This window comes from Papilio machaon, chromosome 4 (assembly GCF_912999745.1).
Source record: "Papilio machaon chromosome 4, ilPapMach1.1, whole genome shotgun sequence".
In the NCBI taxonomy this organism is placed as follows: Eukaryota; Metazoa; Arthropoda; class Insecta; order Lepidoptera; family Papilionidae; genus Papilio; species Papilio machaon.
Window position 1 is genome coordinate 4319633 of NC_059989.1, and position 23459 is coordinate 4343091.

General features: G+C 32.2%; 1 protein-coding gene across 5 annotated transcripts in view; it reads left to right on the top strand.

The window, feature by feature from the left end:
* Positions 1 to 23196, top strand: part of LOC106718569 (potassium voltage-gated channel subfamily H member 8) — a 36547-nt gene extending 13351 nt beyond the window's left edge. For 2 of the 5 annotated variants that reach the window (XM_045686740.1, XM_045686741.1), the window contains exons 3-17: positions 12696 to 12807; positions 14662 to 14892; positions 15347 to 15484; positions 17065 to 17321; positions 17840 to 18074; positions 18824 to 18987; positions 19408 to 19639; positions 19721 to 19900; positions 20277 to 20476; positions 20614 to 20863; positions 21151 to 21266; positions 21497 to 21780; positions 21932 to 22130; positions 22216 to 22365; positions 22448 to 23196. In XM_045686740.1, coding sequence (XP_045542696.1) covers positions 12732 to 12807; positions 14662 to 14892; positions 15347 to 15484; positions 17065 to 17321; positions 17840 to 18074; positions 18824 to 18987; positions 19408 to 19639; positions 19721 to 19900; positions 20277 to 20476; positions 20614 to 20863; positions 21151 to 21266; positions 21497 to 21780; positions 21932 to 22130; positions 22216 to 22365; positions 22448 to 22912 — 3177 coding nt within the window. In that variant the 5' untranslated portion in view covers positions 12696 to 12731 and the 3' untranslated portion in view covers positions 22913 to 23196. Of the gene's footprint in view, positions 1 to 12695; positions 12808 to 14661; positions 14893 to 15346; positions 15485 to 17064; positions 17322 to 17839; positions 18075 to 18823; positions 18988 to 19407; positions 19901 to 20276; positions 20477 to 20613; positions 20864 to 21150; positions 21267 to 21496; positions 21781 to 21931; positions 22131 to 22215; positions 22366 to 22447 lie in introns of all 5 variants that reach the window. The other 3 variants (XM_014512711.2, XM_014512710.2, XM_045686742.1) reach the window with 3 other exon arrangements.
* The last annotated feature ends 263 nt before the right edge of the window (positions 23197 to 23459 follow it).

The window sequence follows — 23459 nt, forward strand, 5'->3', positions numbered from 1 at the left end:
GGGCGTCGAACCCACACATCTACTGTTTTGATTTCTATTCCAATTGGTGATTTGCCAATCATTTTTTTAAATTTATGAGCTAAAATATTTAAAAAATTTGTATTTATAATAAAGATGTAAATATTAGGTTTGTGTAATTAATTGACAACATACAAAATATTATACGTATTAATTATAAGTAAATAACAATACATAGTTATATACGGTATGATTTTATATAAAACATTATTTAAATATTATAATAACAAATACTTCGTAGTACTCTGCTACGTCACCAGCTACGTATCCAGACGATTAATAAAATTATTTATCGGAACGGTGGCTACGATTTGTCACGTAGCCACGTAGCTACTAGCCACTCGTAGTTTATAAAATTAAAACTAGGCAGAACATGACTTTCTCTAGTAGTTTCTATAATATTTTTAGCTGCTTATTAACGTGGACTTAAAATTTAAATGTATTGTTGTATAAGACTTTCTATACATAAAATAAGGTAAATTTATTTTAACAAGCATTAACTATTGCAGTTTATTTATTAAATTAAAAACAAATCAATGAAGCAATCAATCATAATTTTTTTTTGTTTTTTTATTTAATTGTATTGATTTGATATACTTAAATTAGTATGGATGAATAGATTTGAAACATCATCCAAAAAAAATATTTGAAATAAAAATTGTAACGAAAAAAAAAAACACTGATAGATGTTAAAAAAATCCAAAAGTGTTGAAATTTAATCGATCTCTTTATTTGTGAGCTTGAACTGAAAATATTGACAATATACATATATTTACGAGAAAGGTTGCCAATGTAAACGCCGGCGGGCGTAAACAGTACCGACTGTTTGAAAATTAAAGTGAATGATTTCCAATCGTTATAAATTTTGCCTCCAGATTATTTTGGTTCAGTTTAACCATTTTATCAAACTGGGCTAATTTTAAACAGATGTTCATTGGTAAACTTGTTCTAAATATAACAAGAATTAATTTAAACAATTTCACACAAGCTACTTGTCAGTATCATAATGTTTTGACATCGCTTTTACGCGTATTAATTGGCTTTCAGAAATATATTAAACACAAATGATATATCTTTAAAATTGCAATAGTCTAGGAGTTTTAAAAGAGTCATGTTACCTTACGCAAGCAAACTGAAATTCGATCGTGGTTCTATTTTTCAGTATACTTGTTAAGAATTGTAAACATTATAACACGAAACAAGTCATCAGATATTTTTAGCACAATGTCTACAGAATTAATTAGAATTTTAAAAAGCTTCTGGCTTAAATCGTCTTCTTTGTTCCATATACTTTTGTAACGTTATTTAGTGCGTTTAATAAAACCTCTTTTGTTCGCTTATAATAAATAAAATATATTACCAATTCCTCTCTAAAATAACGCCCTTGACAATGTAATTTAACGCAAAAATTTTATGTAACGATTTGTTACGAAAACTACTATTTAAGTACCAACTAGGAAAAAGTTAATAATTGTTAATTTTTATATTAAGCTTTCTTTTTTCATTTACCTACATTATTAATAATTAAAAGAAGTAGAAATACTCAATTATTAATAATGCAATACGTTAAAAATAAAGCTTTTATCGTTGACAAAACAGAGAGCCATCGTACCTCTTAATTTAATAACAAAACATTCAACTTTCATCTCTCGCCATTGCAATCAATAATTTTCAATTAGATGATTTATCAACATAAAATGAAACATAAAGTTAATATGTTAATTTATTCAATCCCTTACTGTCGCATAGGCAGTCAAATATCACTTAAGCACTTCCTTAGTGCAGATTTCGCATTCCTTTGTGTCGATTCTATCAGACTCAGGTCAAACTATTCTATAACTTAAGCAAAAATCCTTTGTAACATTAATGCCCGAATACTGAAACGTCACTTAAATATCTCGTTTCGTAAGCATTGCTTACAATTTAACAGACGTCAAAACTTAAGTGGAATACACAAACGCAAATCAAGACATGTAAGCGCGTGATTCCGTAAGTAGACGTATTATTTTTACGTCCTGGCAACATCCTTTGTTTTCGGTCAAAGAGTGTATAAAAAATACTTGTTCTCGATTACGTTTTCTTAAAATTCACTTAACGTATCCGTTTCACGCAGCATGGCTTGGACTAGTGTTATAGTTGTAAGACGTGTTCGTTCCCAAATAGTAAAGAAAATAAAAATAAAAATACTAAATACTCAAAAATCAAAGAAGGTTGTTAAAAAATATCCTTTCTGTTTAAATTATTTTTAAATAAAAAAATTAAAAAATTTGACCTTACTTTTGTAGAATGGAAAGCGTCTGGCGTTTTGTTTTGACAAGTTTACATTAATAAAATTTTAATAAATCATAATATCATCAAGACACTTTTTAAGCAGTTTAAGCGGGCGCAGACAGATGTCGCTACAAACCTATTTGCGATTTCGATATATTCTCGTTCAGTCGGCATTTTTATATAAATACTAGCTGTCGCCCGCGACTCCGTTCGTGCGCAGTTAAAAAAAACTTTATAGGGGTATGAATAATAGATTTTGGCCGATTCTCAGACCTACTGAATATGCTCACAAAATTTCATGAGAATCGGTCAAGCCATTTCGGAGGAGTACGGGAACGAACATTGTGACATGAGAATTTTATTTGTCCGAATGCGATGATAATGATGAAGCAGACATGTTAACACCTTAGATTTTCACTTTTAAGATAGCTCGCGACCACTCTTAAATTGTTGGCGTACTTAAGTCGACATGACAGTTCTTTTGACAGCAAAATGTCGTTGAGTGACGATCCAGTATAAGAAATGTGATATTGAGTGGCCTTTAAGCATGGTACGATTTGATTGGCATCAAAGTTGAGATGCGTCTTTAACTGACTTACGAAAATTGCATATTGGAGTTTAAGCGTGGTCTTATAATTTAAGACGCTCTTACATATTTAAGTGACGTTTCAGTATTCGGGCATAAGACGACATAATTTGATGACGAAATGTTGGATATCTCTGTGTCATGTGTTTGTGTCGTATAATAGCAAATATGCTTTGTTTTTTCTTAAGGCAGTTACATATATCATTTATTACCTACCATATAAGTCTTCATAAAACTTTATAACATACTACAATCGTAAAATTATCCAAAATAACGCTGTTATTACTTTACTACGCACAATGTTATATCTCTTTTTATTAATATTAAGTTACCCAGTCACTAGGTAAAGATTACATTAAATGGGATTGAAGTTAGTAGAAAAAATGAACACAAGTTTATCTTTTAGCTTTGCTAAGCTAATATTGCGTTAAGCTTAGTTAAAATCTTATATAATATTTTAGGAACCTTAAAGAGGAGACGGAATTTATAAAAACATCTTCCATCTGTTATTTAGGAGTATGAATATACTGGCAACTTTCCCTGCGGCTTGTATGAATCAGTATCAAATTGTTCTCAAGAAAGACGTTAAATTAGATATATAGTGGCGTTACAAAAATCTTCAAAGCAACACTTGTATTTGGACGAGAAGCATGTGGCATGTGTTCCGAAGTGCGCTCACTACGAACGTATCATGAATATTTAGCGAGAACTCCCGCGTTAATGTTTACTTTTGATATCTTTTCCGTTTCAACTAGTAGGAACTTATTTATTTGTATCTTATCTTATTATTTAAAAAAAACAGTAAAGTTTAAGCATTTTTAAACACATTTTTACGCTATAATATGACAATTATGGACCTCTTCTTTCCTTTCTTAGTATGCTGCTTTTTACACCTTTCTTCTGCTTAAAGTGCAATTTTCTTTAGAAAGTCAGCGGTCATTAGGGTAACTTGCACTCTCGAAATCGCAGCTCTGAAAAACGAACGCTGTATAGTAAATGTAATACTAATACAGCGTTCGTTTTTCAGTTCGTTTTACATAAATCAATGATTATAGATGTAAAAGATAAAAAAGATTTAAAAAATATAAAAAATCATAGATGTAAATAATAGATAATCTATTATTTACTTAGATAATCTTTTATATCATAGACGTAGTATAAAGCAAAGATATTTAAACGATTTATTTCATCTGTGTACCCTATCTCGACAACCTTTGAAGATCTTGTTGACTTCCTAATCCAATATTTATCTCATAATGTTTGTGTCCACTTCGAAAGGAAACTGTTATTTCAGTCAATAAAATCCATTTGCAGTGAATATACGTAGTATTGAACTGTTGATACAAGTAATTATTATTCCTGTTACACTAGTAAATTACAAATGTTGTTATTTTATTACGTTACTTTTATTTTTAACTAGCTTTTACCCGCGACTCCGTCCGCGCGGAATAAAAAAATAAAAAACGGGGTAAAAATTATCCTATGTCCGTTTCCTGGTTCTAAGCTACCTGCCCACCAAATTTCAGACAAATCGATTCAGTCGTTCTTGAGTTATAAATAGTGTAACTAACACAACTTTCTTTTATATATATAGATAGACTAGCTGAGTCATGCTTTGCAATGAAATATTAAATCAATTTCAAAAGTCAAAATTGTTGTAGTATAAAACACGATTGCGATGCGAATGTATAAGTAAACGGCCACCTACATCATTAACCCTTGGTTTCTGAGACCAAAATCTCTGTATATAAGATATCGTCAAACCTGTCATTATCAAAAAACAAAGATAACGATATGTTTTAAACGAAGATTCTGGTCTTATAACCCACGGTAAATATATCAAATGTCAGTGCAAAAAGCTAGAAAAAAGTTAAAAGCTGATAAATAATTTTAGTTTATGATTTTTCATCTAAACTCTAAACATTCATTTTTAATACAAAGATGGGTCTTTTAAATTATATTTTTGCAACGCGTTTTCCAATAAGATTACCATCCGTACACTTCCTTTTTGAAATAACGCTGACTGTACAGAGAAATCGATCAATCCCGGGTTCAGTCGAGCCGATGGCTGACGTCGCTTTATACAGCCCGGAGCGGATCACCTGACGGAAAACCTTCCTGCAAATAATAATTCTTTTGGTACAATTAAATACGTATAAATGATTAATTTTGGACATAAAACACTTGAGAAAGCATTGAGTATAACGAATTCCAACCATGTGCTCTATTCTAGCACAACATTAAATTTTCATTGAGAGCTAACATTGCTTAGGGTTATAAAAAGTTTTTTCACTAAAGTCTTTGGTTGGGTTGATTTATGTAATTTCTTACATTATGCAGAAAATATTTATTTTATGTACCATATCATATTGAATATTGAAGGAAATGATGAATATTTGTTATGTTAAAATGAAAGAAAAATCCACGGTTTGCATTGAGAGCGTTATATTAAAAAGGGACCTATTTTTCTTTATTTGCGTAGGCTATAGAAGTAATCCTTCGAACAAGTCGTTTTCCATTTCATTTCGAACTATATATTATCAAAGTGAGGTATAAATATTTGGCTATACTAAAGAAATTTTAAATAAATTTAATGTATTTTTATGATTAATAGCATATTTTCTTATTGCAAGTTTATATGTTGACTTTTGTATCAAATTTGTGCCTTGTATATTTTTGATGTATTATTTAACATATTTTTTTTTGTTTGTTTCTTTTTTTCTATACTTTAAATGTTATGAACAAAATCACATTCAAAAATTTAATGTCACCGACGACGGTACACGACATCCGAAGGATTATAATATCATTTTTTATTCCTAATAATTTTATTTATAAAAGCTATTTAATGAACGTGTTCTCTTTGGAGCGAGAATAACGACGTTTAAATTACTCTCAGACACGTAACCCCTTTATGTAAGGCAAAGATACAACAACGTTAAGTGATTCAATTGTACTCATAAGCAATGTACGAGGAGCAATTTCTGTTCACAAGAAATCGCTAAATAAACGTGCTTTTCGACTGCCTGTACTGTATTTTTGCATCCATCGTATTCGCCCAGTGGAAACGAATCTTTTCAAAGATGTTTAATCATGCCGCGTCAAAATTACATTAACTAAAGTTAAAAAAAAATTACAATTCAAAATTATTTAACATATATCAACAGAACATTACAAAGGAAAACGTATTCTCAGAAATTGTTAGTAATGTCCGCTCTATAACTAGTTACTATACATATTTGAACCTCATTTTCGTATCCCATTCTTTGTTTCATCAAACTTTATGAAGAATTTCAATTTTATATGAAGATATTAATATTATTAGAGACTATTGAAATAAAAGTATCTTTAAGTTCTATTATATATTATATAAGCAATATAAAACAATTGTAAGTTCAACTTTTTTAAACCGAAGTCAAATAATCTTTTGGCGTTAAGAATGCTTAGTTAGAATGTGGGTGTTGACCGCTATCTCTGTATACCAGTTGCTACTGCTTTGTATTTAAGTGCCATTTATTTTTCATTACAAGCTTTGAATATGCTCAACTTTTCTTTAGTTAGTTCATTCATAAAAAAATATGAAATTTCATTGCAAAATTTAAATTCAAATAATTCTTTTCAAACTAGCAACACCGACATTACTTTTTAAATTTTACATTACATTCAACTTTTGTTCAAAAAGAGTGAATTTTAACATTAAGACTCAGGGTATGAAAAGCTATCTCACATATCATCTTATACTCGTAAAGCAGAACTCTATTATAGACGCTTGCAACTCCGTCCGCACGGAATTTATGAAAAAAAGGCTTAATCAATAACCTATGTGTTCTACCAAGTTATGTTCTACATCTATGCCAAATTTCAGCGAGATTTATGCAACCGTTCTGGAGATACATTCTAACAAACATCCTTCCACCTAAACATTCGCATTATAGTAAGAATATAGTAAGATTAGCATATTAGTAAGAAGTAAGATAGAGACAATGATTAAATTAGGAAAATGGGTGTTTAGCCATACATTGAGAGTTTGATATGACCAAAAATAAATACGTCCTTTAATTAATTATATTAATAATAACAATTCCAAAATATTTTTAACGTTCACTAATCGAAACTTATAATTCGAATTATATATTATACAGTATATTTTACAATACATATGTACAATAATCTCGATGATACTATGTTTCTAAAATTAAATCTATAAATATTGCCAGCTACAATGTATATTATAGCTATAATATTGCTTTTAACGCTTCCAATGTTTCATTTTGGAAATTGGATTTCTTGTGTAATCCTCTTAAATGGTAAACCTGAATGCCCACTTGATTCCACTGAAGCCGTATACTTTTTCATCAATTCTATAGTCAGCAATTTTTATTGGTTTTTTACCTTTACAAGTTTTTGAGCGAATTAGATTCGAAGTGCCTTATTTAAATTTCTGTTAAAGCTTATTTACATATTATTAATTCGAGTGTCTGATACAATTTAAAGTGAAATGTTTATAATACTTGTATTTTAGTATTTTTTAAAATACTTCTCATACTTATAATATCAGAGATTAAGATAATTTAACAGGTGTACTAAATTAGTTATCATCTGAAGTTACTCACATAAAATCCAAAAGTAACATTTACTTAATCAAGAAAAGTATAAAGCCGACTACACAACTTCAGTTTTAACTGCACAGTTTTAAATGAATAGACTGACTGTTTAATTAAATCACTTTAACTTAAAGTTCAGTGATAAGTCATCAGTTATATCTGTGCAGTTAAAACTGAAGGTGTGCGACTGGCGTAAAATTAATTTTGAAGACCATTCGATGTTAAAAATAATCAAGAATTTACAAAATAAAAACCACAGTAATTTCAGCCTTAATGAGCAGTATAAACAATACCCTGAAAACTAAACGACACATCGTAATGTCTTGCTTGAAGCGAAAAGTAGGTTAGAAGTGTTTATTTTAAAATTAAATGTTTTTCACAAAATTTTCACGAAACCGCAAGTAACGGCTTATTTACATTATGATTGCTGCAAATTTCATATAATGCAGAGACATATCTAATTAGTTTTTAAATTGCAATTAATAATTGATACAATGTGTCATAGTCAAAACTTAATTTTGAGTTAAATCAAATTTGCTCGAAATTGTAATTACAGTTCATTGAATGCACTAATCAAACAAAAAATTGGTTATTTAATTTCATTATTTTAAATAAGAATGAATACATTAGAGGAAGGTTGAAAGTAGCCAATGAAAGTAGTAGCGCCAGTCATCGAAAAATTGAGAAGCAGAAGGTCAGCCTGGTTTGGACATAATATGCGGAGAGATGATGATCACATAAGCAAAAAAGTAGTAGAGGAAGACCCAAGAAAGTATGGATGGATTGTGTGAAAGAGAATATGCTTAAGAAGTGGGTGAGTTCAGATATGACGGCTGATAGAAATGTATGAAGGAATAGTACATACTGTGCCGACCATCCATAGGGATAAGAGCAGGTTGATGATAAAAATAACGAGCCCTATAAAAAATGAACGGTGCACCAATACCATTGGTCTTATTATGAAATCTAATAAATAGATAATATCCTACAACTCTTAAGAATTTGTTAAACACACGATCATCGTATAGTTACATCATTACTTGGTACCTGTTACTATCAATGGCGTTAAATCAGTGTAGCTACAATAGTTAATACATATCATGATATATTATTTATTTTAAAATAAGTGTTCTACTCTGTTCTGTTGCAAATAAAGAAACTTCATTATATTAAACTAGCTGTCGCCCGCAATTCTGTCCGCGCGGAATTAAAAAAACTTATTGTGTAACCCATGTGTTCTTCCAGATTATGTTCTACATCTATGCCAAATTTCAGCAAGGTTCTGTCGCCTGCTATGGCAACCGTTCTGGACTTACCTTCTAACAAACATCCATCCATCCAAACATTTGCATTTATAATATTATTAAGGTAACAAAATACTATTTTAGTAACATAATAATAGGTTATAATAAAGATATCTATTTTTAACCACAGAATATTGAAATATTTGAGTTTGAATATTTAATTTGGCTTCTCACGTCGCTCGGGTGAGAGTCAATCATCCATCAGACTTAAACAGGTTAAGCTAAAATTACTTTACGGCCTACATATGAGTCACACTTTGTACATTGCACGTACATTACAAAAAAAAAGTATTTAATGCATAATGTGCGCATTACAACATGCAATAACATTTAAGACAACCTAAAACAATCATGAAGATGGCGGACTTTAAAGAAATTGAAATCATAATCTTACACCTTACTTAGTCGATAAGTAGTCTAACTTAAGTAAATTAATTGTGCGTAATCTTCACTAAAAGTATTCTATATTGACCCAATAATGTAACACACATGTCATACGAATATACTACAATTCACTAATAATACATATATAACTATTATGAGTGAATTTTAATTCCACTACAATTCTTACACAAATAGCCCTCATATGTTATCATATGAGCGCAATAATGTAAACTAGTTTAAATTATTTATTAGTACTTAATAACTTTAGTAATGTTAAGGACAGATAAACTAAATTCATTTCTAAACTAATAATTGTAACAAATGGACTGTAAAACCCAAGGGCCCGGAATCAATAAACTTTATAGACTTTCTCGTGTCTCAAAAGATTTCTAGTTTTAGCGATATGTCAAATAAAGATAAATCAAATAATATTAAATGCACTAAATTTATTTATTTTTTTGAACACATTTCTTCTAGTTTCTATATGTTGTAGTGATTCAACAAACAATTTTAGGACCAAATTATTAACGATTAAGGCTTTAACTAATAAAAGGCGTTTCTTATTCCAGCCTGCTGCAATCGTAGACTCGGACGATTCTTCTATAGGTAATTTATATATCCCTCATGGTTAATTGTCTGGTCTCTATTTAATTAACGGAGGTTATGAGAGAGAAGGTTTTTAGTATGATGAAAACGATCATCAAAATGTTAGTATTCTAGTTTTAACCAAATGCTAATAAAACACGAGACAATAAATAAACAATTTTAGCAATTTATCGTTCAGAATAACGACCGTAATGAGACGAACTTTAATTAAATGTCCATAAAATAAGTAGAGTGGAGACCATTAGCTGATTACTAATGGAATCAATAACAGAATTGCTAATAGCGTTCCCCGTCCTGCTTGTTATGCAGATGGAGAAAATGGCCTCCTTAGTTGAATTGAAAATTCGAAGTAGTTTCTTAAAATTATTGTTAACCAAGCCAACGCCGCACGGCTTGGGGTTTCTTTTACGATTTTTTTATTTAGTTTAAGGATACTTTATTTAAAACGTTTTTTTTAAACTAATGAGATTAATTAAGTTGCTAGCAAAATTAAATCAAACCTCTCTATTAATAGCTCTATTAACAGTCTATTTTCGTTACCCGTCTGATGAGAAAATATTGTTTTTCGTGCATATGTAAGTTTGCTATATATGCATGTGAGTTTGTACGTAGAGCCTAAACTACTGAACCTGAACTAACAAGTAAGGTGTCATTTAAGTCTTCTTCTTCTCTGAATTGTCATAATTGGTATATTTTATCAACACAAAACACATATAGTGGACGTAAGAAATAAAGTTTTAAATTAGTGGAAAACGAGTTCGATGGTCACTCGATATAGATTTTTTTTCCTTTTTTCGATGTCTTTGAAGTTATTCTAAAATAAGAAGTCACAGGGTCACAAGAATATTTGCGACACGCGCCTTCTTAACGTCATCGATAAAATATGTTCATTTGAATGAGATTTCTTGGTGTACTTTACACCCGGTAGTGGAGTTGCACAATTTCAATACAAACTTTGTCGATGATGTAACGAAAGCGTTCTCACGAATATTCGTGCTAGAGCCTCAGTTGAGTAAATCAAGGATTGACAATTCTAACTAAAGTGTGCTTGCCAAAATCACACTCTATAACGATGAGTCGTCACTGGCAAAACATTTACACATGGACATTTAGTATTAAGCTTTCAATATTAATTAAGTCTAGAAGCCATACCTTACACTTAAACTGTATCTTTAACATTTAATTTGAATACCTAAAAAAAGGTCCTTTTTAATAAACTTATATACAGTGAAGCTTTACGTACGTTGTATCTTTAATATACGAGTAAATCCTCCATTTAATTTTTTGCGTAATCTTTACTAACAACATTTTCTATTTGTGTATTATATAATAAAAAAAATATTCAATTTTAAGACGGCAGAGAGTGAACTTTGTGATTGGTAAAAAAAACCTTCTATTATCAAAAAAAAAACGTAATATACTCTTTGTTGCAATTTAACCTATCGAACAAAGAGCTGTACAGTTGAGAATCCACGCATTACCAATGCGAACGTTCGAGAACATTCCTCGCAACTGAATTTTCCAAATACTACAAATGTATTTCGGATTTTGTATTCCATTGAAATGAGGAAAACCAGCCTACTGTCGGAACGATGGCTATAAAATTTATAGTTCCAACATGCGTTTACATGTTCCAATCGCCGCCAATATTAATTATGTTTTATTATTATTAGTTGCAATGACCATCTTACATTAGAGCTGTCTACTTACAATAACTTTTAACCAAATACTAACGACGAAAAAAACGACGATCAATGACGTGCAAAATTTAAAAAAAATATTTTCAATTGAACACAAGTTCCAAAAACGAACAGATAGCAAGTTTAAACGTTTATAGACATTTACAGATATTTTAACTGAAAGAAATGAAAATATATTTCCGTGAAATAATTTACGAGGTGTTATTGTTTGCAAAGATGCAAGATTCTCACTGTTTGTTTATGATCATAGAGAAAAATATGGGCAGGAAAAGGGCATAACCGCGAATAGCCATTAATTCATATTTACTACGAGCACATTTATGAAACATAAAATGTTTATGATAAAGCATGGGAGCAGCTGCAGGCGCTGGTTTTATGGGTCAACTTGCGAGCCAATAATTGTATATGTAGAAAGATTTATAAAGACGGCTAATTATAATCGCGGTATCATAATGAACATTTTTTCTCATTAAGGCTTCATATTAACGCCTATTTCTGCCTCTCAGCAAACATTCACAATACTTCGGTTTGAATAGAAGTATATATAATGTAAATGTACGTCTCTGAGACATAAAAATGGTTAAAATGTTATATTGTTACCGCAAATACGTGTGGAAATAAATAAATTTTAAATTAAAACCTGTTTTACTTATGTCAAGGCCTTTAAAATAATATTTTAGAGTAGGAATGCAGAATGAAACGTTTTACATCGCGTAATAAATATTTACCCAATAAATGTAATGCGAACGTGTCTAGTAATATTGGAATATCTTATTGAATGTATCATAAATAAGATGGGTTATGACCAATAAGCAGGTAAAGGTTAGTGAATGGGTAGGATACAATTTAATAAAACTTTCATATTGCTTGCTATATTAGTAGCCACAAACGGCGTCTTGGCCGCTTTATTGCTTATTATTAATACTTATAATGAGAAAAAGGTATTCTTCTACATTCTTTTTACCAAAATTACAAAGAAGTATCATAGCTTTTTTTAAATCCTTTGTTTTATTTTTGGAACGAAATATTGATTTACTTTAGCTCCTTTGGGAATTAAAACGAAGATATTTATGTAAGAATTGAAATACCTTATTTGAAGCGTCTTTTCTATCCATTATCATCATTACTTCAAATATGCCACAACAGTACTACTTATAAGCATAGCGATATTCATGTGTTATTGTTGTATGTGTTGATTTGTGACGTCATAACAATGTTGCAGGGTTGGTGGTGAGCGCTCGGCGCGCGGCGTGGGGGGATGCCGGTGCGCAAGGGGCTGCTCGCGCCCCAGAACACCTTTCTCGATACCATCGCGACGCGCTTCGATGGCACACGTAAGTAAACTCACTCAATAAATGCAAATTTAGTGTTAGCAGCCGCCGATTGTAAGCATGCTCACTGTGAGCTTAAGAACATTGTATTTTAGGCACCGACTACACACTGCCAATTGACGTAGTGTCGATTTGTTTCAAAAATTTGGATATATATACCTACATACTACATAAAAATTAAGGTACGCTCGGTCATAGTCTGTCTGATCAATCTCCTTTTATATATCTTTCCTCTATGATCATAATATAACTATCATCTAATAAGGATTACGAGATGTAGATAGTATTAGACTTCTTATTAAGGAGTTAATGACGGCTATAGAAATTACCTGTTCAGTTTATCGAATTTATCGTTGGTTTCTGAGAAATTCCTGTATAAAACTTATCGTCATCCCTCTACCTATCTTTAACAAAACAGACATAACAATATGTTTTATACAGGGATTATGGTCTCAGAAACCAACATAAGTACGTTGCATTACAATAATCATACTAATTTGGTAGTGTTAGATTAGATGAAGCTACTTTTTTTCTCAAAGGTTATATTCCTGACGAACATGTTTTAATTACTTTAAAATTTCGATATCCGCGGCGTTCAGTCGCCGTCGCCTTCCTTACGCTTCGCCAACCGCGTGCCCTCAACCAGGGCAAACGATAATGACGTATCGTTTATCGTTTTGACCGATACATCGCGGTAAACGCCACGATGATCGCAAGGCGGGCAGTGCGGACGGTGCCGGGATGAGGAGTGAACGAATGTATGTTAACCTAAAAATCCCTCTAATCCCCCTCCCTTTTAAAAAATCAAAATGAAAGCGTATTTTACTAACTAATAGTCCTTATTAAAATTTTAGTATATCATAAAAAATTAAATAAATTTCTTATTTATGTAAGTATCTCGTTTGACTTAACATCTTTTAGTTCGTAACAATACTTGTGTGAATTAGTAGCGGCTTCAGATAACGACCGGTTATTTCGATCCCGCGATGTTCGATAGCGGCGCATTGACCGAGTGCCAGTAAAATTAGCCGCAAGATTATTCGCGAACGTGCAACGTCTGCCGTGACCGTACAGGAAGTATTAATAGCACTCAAAATGCCATCCCATTATTTTGGCAATATATTATAATAGTGTAATATTTTTTATTTTATCATTTTTTCAAGTCAAGGCCACTAGTAGCGCTTCTATTTCCAACTTGCACGATTAACAGCTTCGACGCATTAGTACATCCTAATGTTTATTTCCATTAATTACCACGATCTAACAGAATTTTGGCTTTTGTTTACCGGGACGAACTCTTCTTAACAGATTTACCGAAAATCAGCTGATTACTACATAAAATAAATCATTATTCAATCAGTATACAACAATAGATGTAGCAAAATAAAAAGTCTGCTACACTTATAGCACTTTGACTTGATTTATTGAAAAAATATTTAAAGAAAAGGAAAAAATATACGTGTTGTTTTTAATACAACGTTAATTATTACGTAAGTCTGCCACTTTTCATCAGTTTATTACAATCTTAGGACGAGGCGAAATTAGGTTAGGCTTAACCAACACCCACGCATACGTTCAGTATTATCAGCGCTAATATCCGATGACCTAAGCTAAGTGCATTTATACAATCCCTTCTAACATGTATTCACTGTAGGCCAGCCCTCGCATTTTAAACATTTTAACAACTCAACATTCGTTTTGTTTGTTATGACTGGCCTGATTATGATTAGTGACGTTGAAGCTCAATTCAATTCAATCACTATTTTTATATTTTAGTCTTTTAAATTATCAACTAAAATTTTGGAGGGAATTACAAAAGAAGAATAGTGTAGGATAGCTTGTATCTTTTGTGTGTAGATAGCAACTTCGTGCTGGGTAATGCGCAAGTGCCGTGTTACCCGATCGTGTACTGCTCGGATGGCTTCTGCGAGCTGACGGGGTGGGCGCGCGCGCACATCATGCAGAAGGGCTGTGCGTGCAAGTTCCTGCATGGCCCCGACACCTGCGAGGAGCACCGGCACGAGATCGACGCCGCCTTAGAATCCAAGCACGAATTGAAACTGGAACTGATATTCTATAAGAAAAATGGTAATTTAGAAACATATCTTTCGGCACATTAGTTAATAGGATTAAATAAAGAAGAGGTATTCTTTTTTTTTTTAATAAAGGCGCTTCCACTTTACATGCCACTGCAACGAAACCTCTACCCTGGTCCTACCTTGCAAAAAATGTTAGTGTCGAGACAAAGGTTATCGCGTTGCTTGTGGCTAAATAATTGTGTTTTGTTTCTGTTTCAAGCTGTGAACTCATCACTTCATCAGTTTTCTTCATGATTATACACAACAACGGTATTTTATAATTTCTATCGCCATATATCATGTTTAAATGTGACGCGTAAAAATTTAACTTACAATAATTGTCGTCCAAACAGAACCACGTTCTAAGAAATTGCACAAACATTTTCCTATTTTACAAGAATTTCATTTAATAATTTTCATTTTTGTAATAATATTTTCTTGTCCTTTGTCCCACTTATTTACAGGTTCTCCGTTCTGGTGCTTGCTCGATATCGTTCCAATTAAGAATGAAAAACGTGAAGTGGTATTGTTCCTTGCTTCGTTCAAGGACATTACGAATACAAAAATGGCCGCCATGAACACTAATGAGGAGTTTGACAGCGGTAAGTGCTTTATCATAATGAACCACTCGATTTTAAATCAAAACAATGGAGATTTAAAATAATTATACTTCTATATAATACGGCTTTGCCTAGTCCCCAGACTCTTTGAATAATTTATATCTATCCATGACTTTAATAATATGCATAAACACGTCCTTCTAATACAATAGATCTAATATTTGATTGTGTTAGATAGAATTCAATAGATCCCGTGGCTGTAGCAAATTTCGACCATCATCGCACGATAGAACTCCTATGTTTTCTCTATTGTGTTTCTTTCTACTCGTAGGTTAATAATTACGAATGTTAACTATAAATTTTGGAATTGGAATGTCAAAATATTGTTCTGATCGGGCACTTTATAACTTTTAGCTTTAGAAAGTAGCATTACAAGACACATCTCATATTATTGTTATTCATAATTTGTTCACAAGACATTCCTTCATTTCATTGTTTCCTATTAAAATTTACAGCAAAATTAAGTCAGATTGAGAATAAGCGCGTACACTTTAACAAATATTACATCAAAATAACATATGATACAGTTTTTGTATGATAAATCTATGTTACCGAGATTTATTGATTTTGTAAATAAAACAAATATTTAGAAAAGAAAATTTAAAAAAAATTTGTGTGAAAATATTTTAATAAATTTAAAAAAATATATCATGTTATTTTTGTATCAATCGAAAATTTATTTAAAAAGTTCTTTTTTCTTATGCAATATTCCATTTGAGAATGATTTATCTGTGGTGCGTATACTATGTTTAACATGTGCAACGTTATCTTATTTACATACTTCTGAGTAATTAGTTCACGCATGTTTTAATAATAGGTTATGCGTGTCTGTGTATTTACTGTATAGGAGTTAATCTATTCTTTCATTCTGCATTTAGACTTTAAAACTACGTAAAACTACATTTCCTCTAGTTCTTTTCATAATAAAAATTATTGTTTATGGTAGTTTAGTTTCTGTTATTATAAACAATAAAACTTTGAGAGCTTCGAAACATTTAGATTGAAATAATATCTAGAAAAGTATTAAACAAAATGATAAGTAACAAATAAAAACAAATAAAAGTATTAAAAAATATTGTAAAGATTATTATTGTTGGAATACCTTTAGTTAGATACAATTACGACTAATTCTTCTGCAATATTAGTACGATTTCATCAATTTCGGTTTCATAGAAGTATTTATACTTTTTGTATTTACAGTCATAATTGTATTTTTTTTTTTTGTTTCGAAGCTGCCAATGTTCACCCGTAAAGGACTTAGATGAGGTTATTTCCATATTTGTAATAGTTAGTTCTTCCCTTGTTTTCGAATCAAAAGGCTTTTTTTCTTTTTAAATAAAAGTACAACATTGCTTTAAAGATTATTCAAGTGTTGCTACTCTTTTCTAATGTAATTATTAAAGAATTAAGACACTATTTAATTTAAAAGAGAAACAGCATTTTGTGGTAAGCGTTGGTAATAGAAGTAGGAGAGAGTAGAAGTTTTGACTGAGAGGGAGAGAGAAAGGTGGTTTCTGTGTGCGAGAAAGACGTAGCAGTAACGGGGCGGTTTCCTGGTGCAGGAGCCGCGGTGCGGCCTTCAGCTGGCGTCGTCACTCTAGCGTTATCCCCATTTGTACCCGCAGCGGCACTATTGGGCGCCCGGTTCCGAGCTGAATCTAGTTGCCTACTTCCAGACCCTAATGGCAATCTTGACCCTGAAGCGCCTTCGCCCGCCAACATGGGCAGGCGCCGCTCAAGGGCTGTTCTCTACCAGCTTTCAGGACATTACAAACCGGATAAGATGAAGACAAAACTGAAACTAAACAATGTTAGTAAGGTAAACAGATTAACTAATTGAAAAACTCATGTTTATTGAGTAAAACAATATTATTATGAACAAACATTTCAAATTGCTTATTATATTTGCAGTTTTATAAGGTTCGCTTGCTTGTTTCCTTTTCAGGTAAAATTCAAAGAAAGGATACATTATGTAACATGTTAATTACAAACACCTTTGATGTTTCAAATTCTTCGACATTAATTAATTTATATTTGCAGGAATTGATCCCTAAAGTTTGAAGATATAATTTAAATTAAATAACTCACAAAATAAGAAAAGAACTCTATAAATTGAAATCTTTCATCTAATTTGAAGATACACTACACAATATATAAATAAACATAGAGGCACTATCCAATAATATTATTGCGGCCTAAGTAACGATCTCTCGAGAAAATTAATTTTACTACAAATGTCAGATTAATAGTCTTGATCGATGATTACCAATGATCTGAGGAACTTTTGATTTAGTATAATGAATGCAGTCAACATTAATGATTAATTTACCCTTTTAGAATTTACTTCACTCATCGAACCCACCTTTGCCGGAGTACAAAACGTCAGCAATAAAAAAATCAAAATTTATTATCTCGCATTATGGAGTTTTTAAAACTTTCTGGGACTGGCTTATTCTAATAGCGACGTTTTACGTTGCTGTGGTTGTGCCGTACAATGCCAGCTTCGTAGATGAAGGACATCCCAGAATCAGTGTGACCAGTGACGTTGTAGTTGAAGCACTCTTTATTATTGGTATGTTTCGCTATTTATTAAACCCCAAAAAAAAAGAACACCAATACACTAATAAAAGAGATAAATTGATGGACACAACTTCTTTGGATTCTATAACTCTGTTTAACCACAAACACTTAATTTGTTTAATATGATGAGTATGATTACTAGACATTTTAAAGAATTTGAATTAAAGATATCAAGTCATGGCTACTTAATCCTCATAACTTTTAAATAGAAATCTATATTTATGTTAAATATGAACTGTTTTTTTTTTTTGTATATGCGTTGGTAAGCATTTTATTTGGAACTAGATCGATTATAAAATAATCTGTGGCAGGTTTTTAAAAAAGACTATGAACAAATACAGACTACAATACGAAAGCTCACAATAGACCAGAACAGTTGAAATATAACGAATTGAGTGTAGAAGGGGATATGCAATGTCACGGACTAAAAGGATTGTGCGCTTTTAGTTTAATGAAAGAGAGTTTTGTCTTAAGTTTGGCGCTACTGTGACAGATGTTCGCATAATTTTAGACTGTCTGTCTTAGAAACGATGCATTCTGATCCATCTTCGTTTTAAATCAAATTTGGATACAATGAGTTCGATTTCATTTCATTGATATTTAAACGACCAATAGGGGGTTTGTTTTATTTTCAAGATTCAATTTACTTTATTGAAAAGATTTGAGAATAATATTGGAAAAGTTGATTTATAAAATATTTTGCTTTGACATTGAAATTATAAACTTTTTGTTTTATTTTAGATATAGTGTTAAACTTCCGGACGACATTTGTGAGTAAAAAAGGCGAAGTGGTATCTGATTCCAAAGCGATAGCCCTTAATTACATCCGATCCTGGTTCGTAGTGGATCTCCTGGCAGCGCTCCCATTTGACCTACTTTACGCTTCCGACGTTTATAGTGGAACGGTAAGTTTTTAATTATAATCGATACACTATTTCCTTTCTATATAAATAAAGACTTTCCTTTATAAAGAAATAATATTTTTCGTACCTTAGACAAATACGTTTTTGTTTTATTTTTGGTCAAATAAGCACTTACTCCTAACTCACACCCATTTAATAAGCTAAATAAATCAGTAGAAGGCTCCTGCTGATCTAGAACTGTTTTATGGATTCTGTATACGAGACCCAAATTTTTTTACATTCTCATAGCTGAGTTTTTCCTGTTCTATTATGAGGAAATCATGGTCTAATACACTCTATATATATATATATATATATGGACTATTTAATCGTTTTCTTAGAATAAATAACATCTTTGTGTGCAAAAATAATGTTTATGATAAATGTAATACAACAATATAATAACATATATTGTTTTAACAGTTCTCCTTCAAACAGGAATCGACGCACGGGAACGTACACTTAGTGAAGCTTACGAGGCTGCTCCGCCTGGCGCGCTTGCTGCAAAAGATGGATCGATACTCGCAGTACTCAGCGCTGATACTGACCCTGTTAATGCTCTCCTTCACGCTGGTCGCCCACTGGCTCGCCTGCATCTGGTTCATTATTGCTGAAAAGGAAATAGAACATCACAGAAACGAGAGCTGGGATTTAGGTAAGTATGTTCTCTGGATCTTATATTACTATCCTAGGGTTTACATAAATGACATAAATTTATTTTGGTTTAATTTTTTAGGATGGATAAACAATTTGGCGGAAAGGCTAAAAGTGCCAATAATGAACATATCGCACAGCGAGAGTTATGTCACGGCACTTTACTTCACGTGCTCGTCACTGACCAGCGTCGGCTTCGGTAACGTGTCCGCTAACACATTGCCGGAGAAAATATTCAGTATTCTCACAATGCTCATTGGAGGTTGGTTTATATATTTTTATTTTGATCTGGTCTTTGAAAACGATCGGTTATTGTGCCCCAGAACATAGCGAGCCCAAGGCAGAGCAAAATTTGGACGCCCTTTGCCGCACAGAAGAGAATCAGCAGTAACTAAAACTAAATAAAATACGAACAGTATTTGTTATATCTTCTTTATTTATCTTACGATTAATTTCTAGATAATAAGAAGGACAACGTTTTTCAAATTCTTAATTGAGAACTTTCTAAATATTTAGTTTTAGTTATCTATTTTGGTTAATTTAATTTTTTCCAACGCGATTTACAATTTTGATTTATTTGGAGTTACTCGTATGACATTACATTTTATTTGACCTTTTAACATTATTTATATTTTAAGCTCTTATGCACGCTGTGGTGTTTGGTAATGTGACGGCTATAATTCAAAGAATGTACTCGAGACGGTCCTTGTATCAAAGCAAGTGGCGAGATCTGAAGGACTTCCTCTCACTTAATCAAGTGCCGAAAGAACTGAAGCAACGAATGCAGGATTATTTTCAGACAATGTGGTCTTTGAATCATGGTATTGACATCCACGAGGTAACTCAACTACTAACTTACTAAAAGTAAATATAAGATTTTTTTTATAATTTTCAAAATTTAATACTTAATTTAATTGTCATTTTGGATGTGTCGTATCTTTTCACTTCTTTTTTGATCGTAATTCTTGTTTTTAGACATTAAAAGAATTTCCTGAAGAACTCAGAGGCGACGTGTCGTTACATTTGCATCGAGAGATTCTCTCCCTGCCTATATTCGAATCGGCGTCGCAAGGTTGCCTTAAGCTGCTGTCCCTTCATATCAGAAACAACTTCTGTGCGCCTGGCGAGTACCTCGTGCATAAGGGAGATGCGCTCACTTACATCTACTATATCTGCAATGGGTCCATGGAAGTAATGCAGAATGAAATGGTGGTTGCTATTTTAGGTATTTTATTTATATTTTTGTGATATCAGCTTTTAAAAACAATTTGTCACTAAATACTGTATGCCTCAAATGATGTAGATGGAAAAGTACATGATAAAAATTGATAACCCAAAATTCAATCAATAATGATTGAATTTTGGGTTATCAATTTTTATTACAAAACAACATAGAAGTGGTTCCATTCCCAGCTGTGATACTAGTGATTTATGAGAACCTGCGATTTATTTATATTTATTTACACTTTGTGATGATTGAAATGGTGATATGCAAGCTATTTCGATTCACAGGTAAAGGTGATTTGGTTGGTTGTGATATGAATACTCACCTGCATGCTTTTAATGGGACTGGAGGACCCCAATCTAACAATCCTGATGTAGTTGTTAAATCAAGCAGTGATGTTAAGGTAAACATTTTTATAGCATACACGAATTGCGGGTTGTATTTTCATCTAAAACAAAGTTTGAGTAATACTTCAACAGATGCATAAAAATGTCCTGAAAAGCTTTAAGAAAAGTGTTTTCGGCAGCGCTTACCTCGGCAGGTTCACTGTCGCGAACACTGTTTTCAGTTTACAGTCATTTATTTACCTGATAGCCTAAGACTTTATTTCTTACCATTTTCTACAACTTACAGGCTTTGACATATTGTGATCTAAAGTGTATACACATGGGCGGCTTAGCTGAGGTATTGCGACTCTATCCTGAATACCAACAAGAATTTATTCACGACATACAACACGATCTGACATATAACTTAAGAGAGGGTTACGAAGCGGAGCAGGAGTCTGACGGAAACGGTCATCCCTCGCTGACTCTCCCCTCTATATCAGAAGACGATGAAAACGTACCAGAAGACTACGCACTCTCTCCAAAGAAACCACCGATCACTTCCACTAATAGTCCCCGTCATAAATTTAGGTTTGTTACACTTGGAATAGCGATTTTGTAATAAAAAACATAATGAAGTGGAACTAAATTCGTCAATTAAGAACAAACATAAATACAATGCAAAATTATTTGATAGTTTTTATTGAAAATTTAAAACATTGTATAAAACTAAATATTTCAGACCCGATGGACAACGTTTAACTCACAGAGAATTACGCGAAAGAATAGAGAGACAGCGTAGCGTAGCGACTCCTAAACTTGGAAGAGCCGATTCTCTAGAAGGGCTTAATTTAGAAGTTCATCATACAAGATCATCTGTAGATAGGCTTGATACCCAAGTTTCCACTCTACATCATGATGTTGCAGCATTAAGCATGGAGGTGAAATTTCATTACGCTATAATTTACTAATAAATATAATCTTAGTATCATGAAATGAATGTTAAATATCGTACTTACTTTGTAGGTTCGAAATGCAATACAAGCATTACAAGAAATGACAGGTCCGAGTGGATGGCACGCCGCCCATTCCAATCCTAATCTTCAATGGAATGCACCTCCTAATCAACTCGCTCGCAGTTGTAGTCATCCGCCCGATGTATTTTGTTGGGATCAGGTACTTTACTATTCTTGACTTATAATAAATATTCTATTAAGTTACTAAAATTAAAATTGATGTAACATATTTGTTATTATAGCAAGAAAGACCAGTTACTCCCGAGAGGCCTAAGATCCACAGAAGTACACAAACGGAACCTTTCCTTCATTCTGTTACGCAGTACATAATGGAGCATCCGGCGACTGTCATGCTCCTCCTAGGCATAGATCCAATGGCTAACCTAGCCCCTGTGCTACCCGCGTCTTTGGAGTACTACGACCCACGTGGACGAAGACCCAGCGCCCTTGAACAGATCGTAGAAACTGAGAACGGTAGTCAAACTCCTTCTAGCACAACCAGTGATAAATTTGAACTAAATAGAAGTCCAAGTGGAAGTGCTAGAGAGCTAGATGTACAACCGGAAGTTAAAGTCACTGTAGACAAAGATTATAAAACTGCAACTTTAAAAAGAAACAGATATTCTGCTAGTGATATTTGTGAAGCGTCGGAAAGATTGCTACCGTCAAAAGGTTCACAACCCAGTACGTATAGTCTCAAGGGTTAAATTGTCTGCTCACGAGCCATAATTATTTTAAGGACATTAATGCATTAATTTTATTTCATAAGTGTTCCATTTATAAAGATTACTTTTAGGGTTAAATTTAATTCTACGTGTTTCACGCAAAGATTGTACATATCAATTGAACATATAAAGGATTCTATAATGTATCAAAATAGTTTTATCTATCAATGATTCAGTGGGTGGTTTGCAGTATATCTAGTCATGAAAACCATCATATCGAGAGTTCTATCATTTATAGAAACTTTTAATTTCATAAATTCCTAGAAAATTTCACCATAAATATTTTGAAATTTTAGATTTTTCTTAAAATAACTTTACACTGTCAATTTTATAAAATAAAGGAATTATATTTTATGAGACATTTTGTGCCAAATTATACTACTCAAACTTCGTAAGTAGGAGATAATATTGTCTTTACCTCTAGGAAATATTTCAAATACCATTCTTGGTCCATTTTCCTTTCAACTAATCGTTAATAATCTGGTATCAAAGAGCGTCGGTGGCTCAAGGGTTAAGCACTTGTAATCTG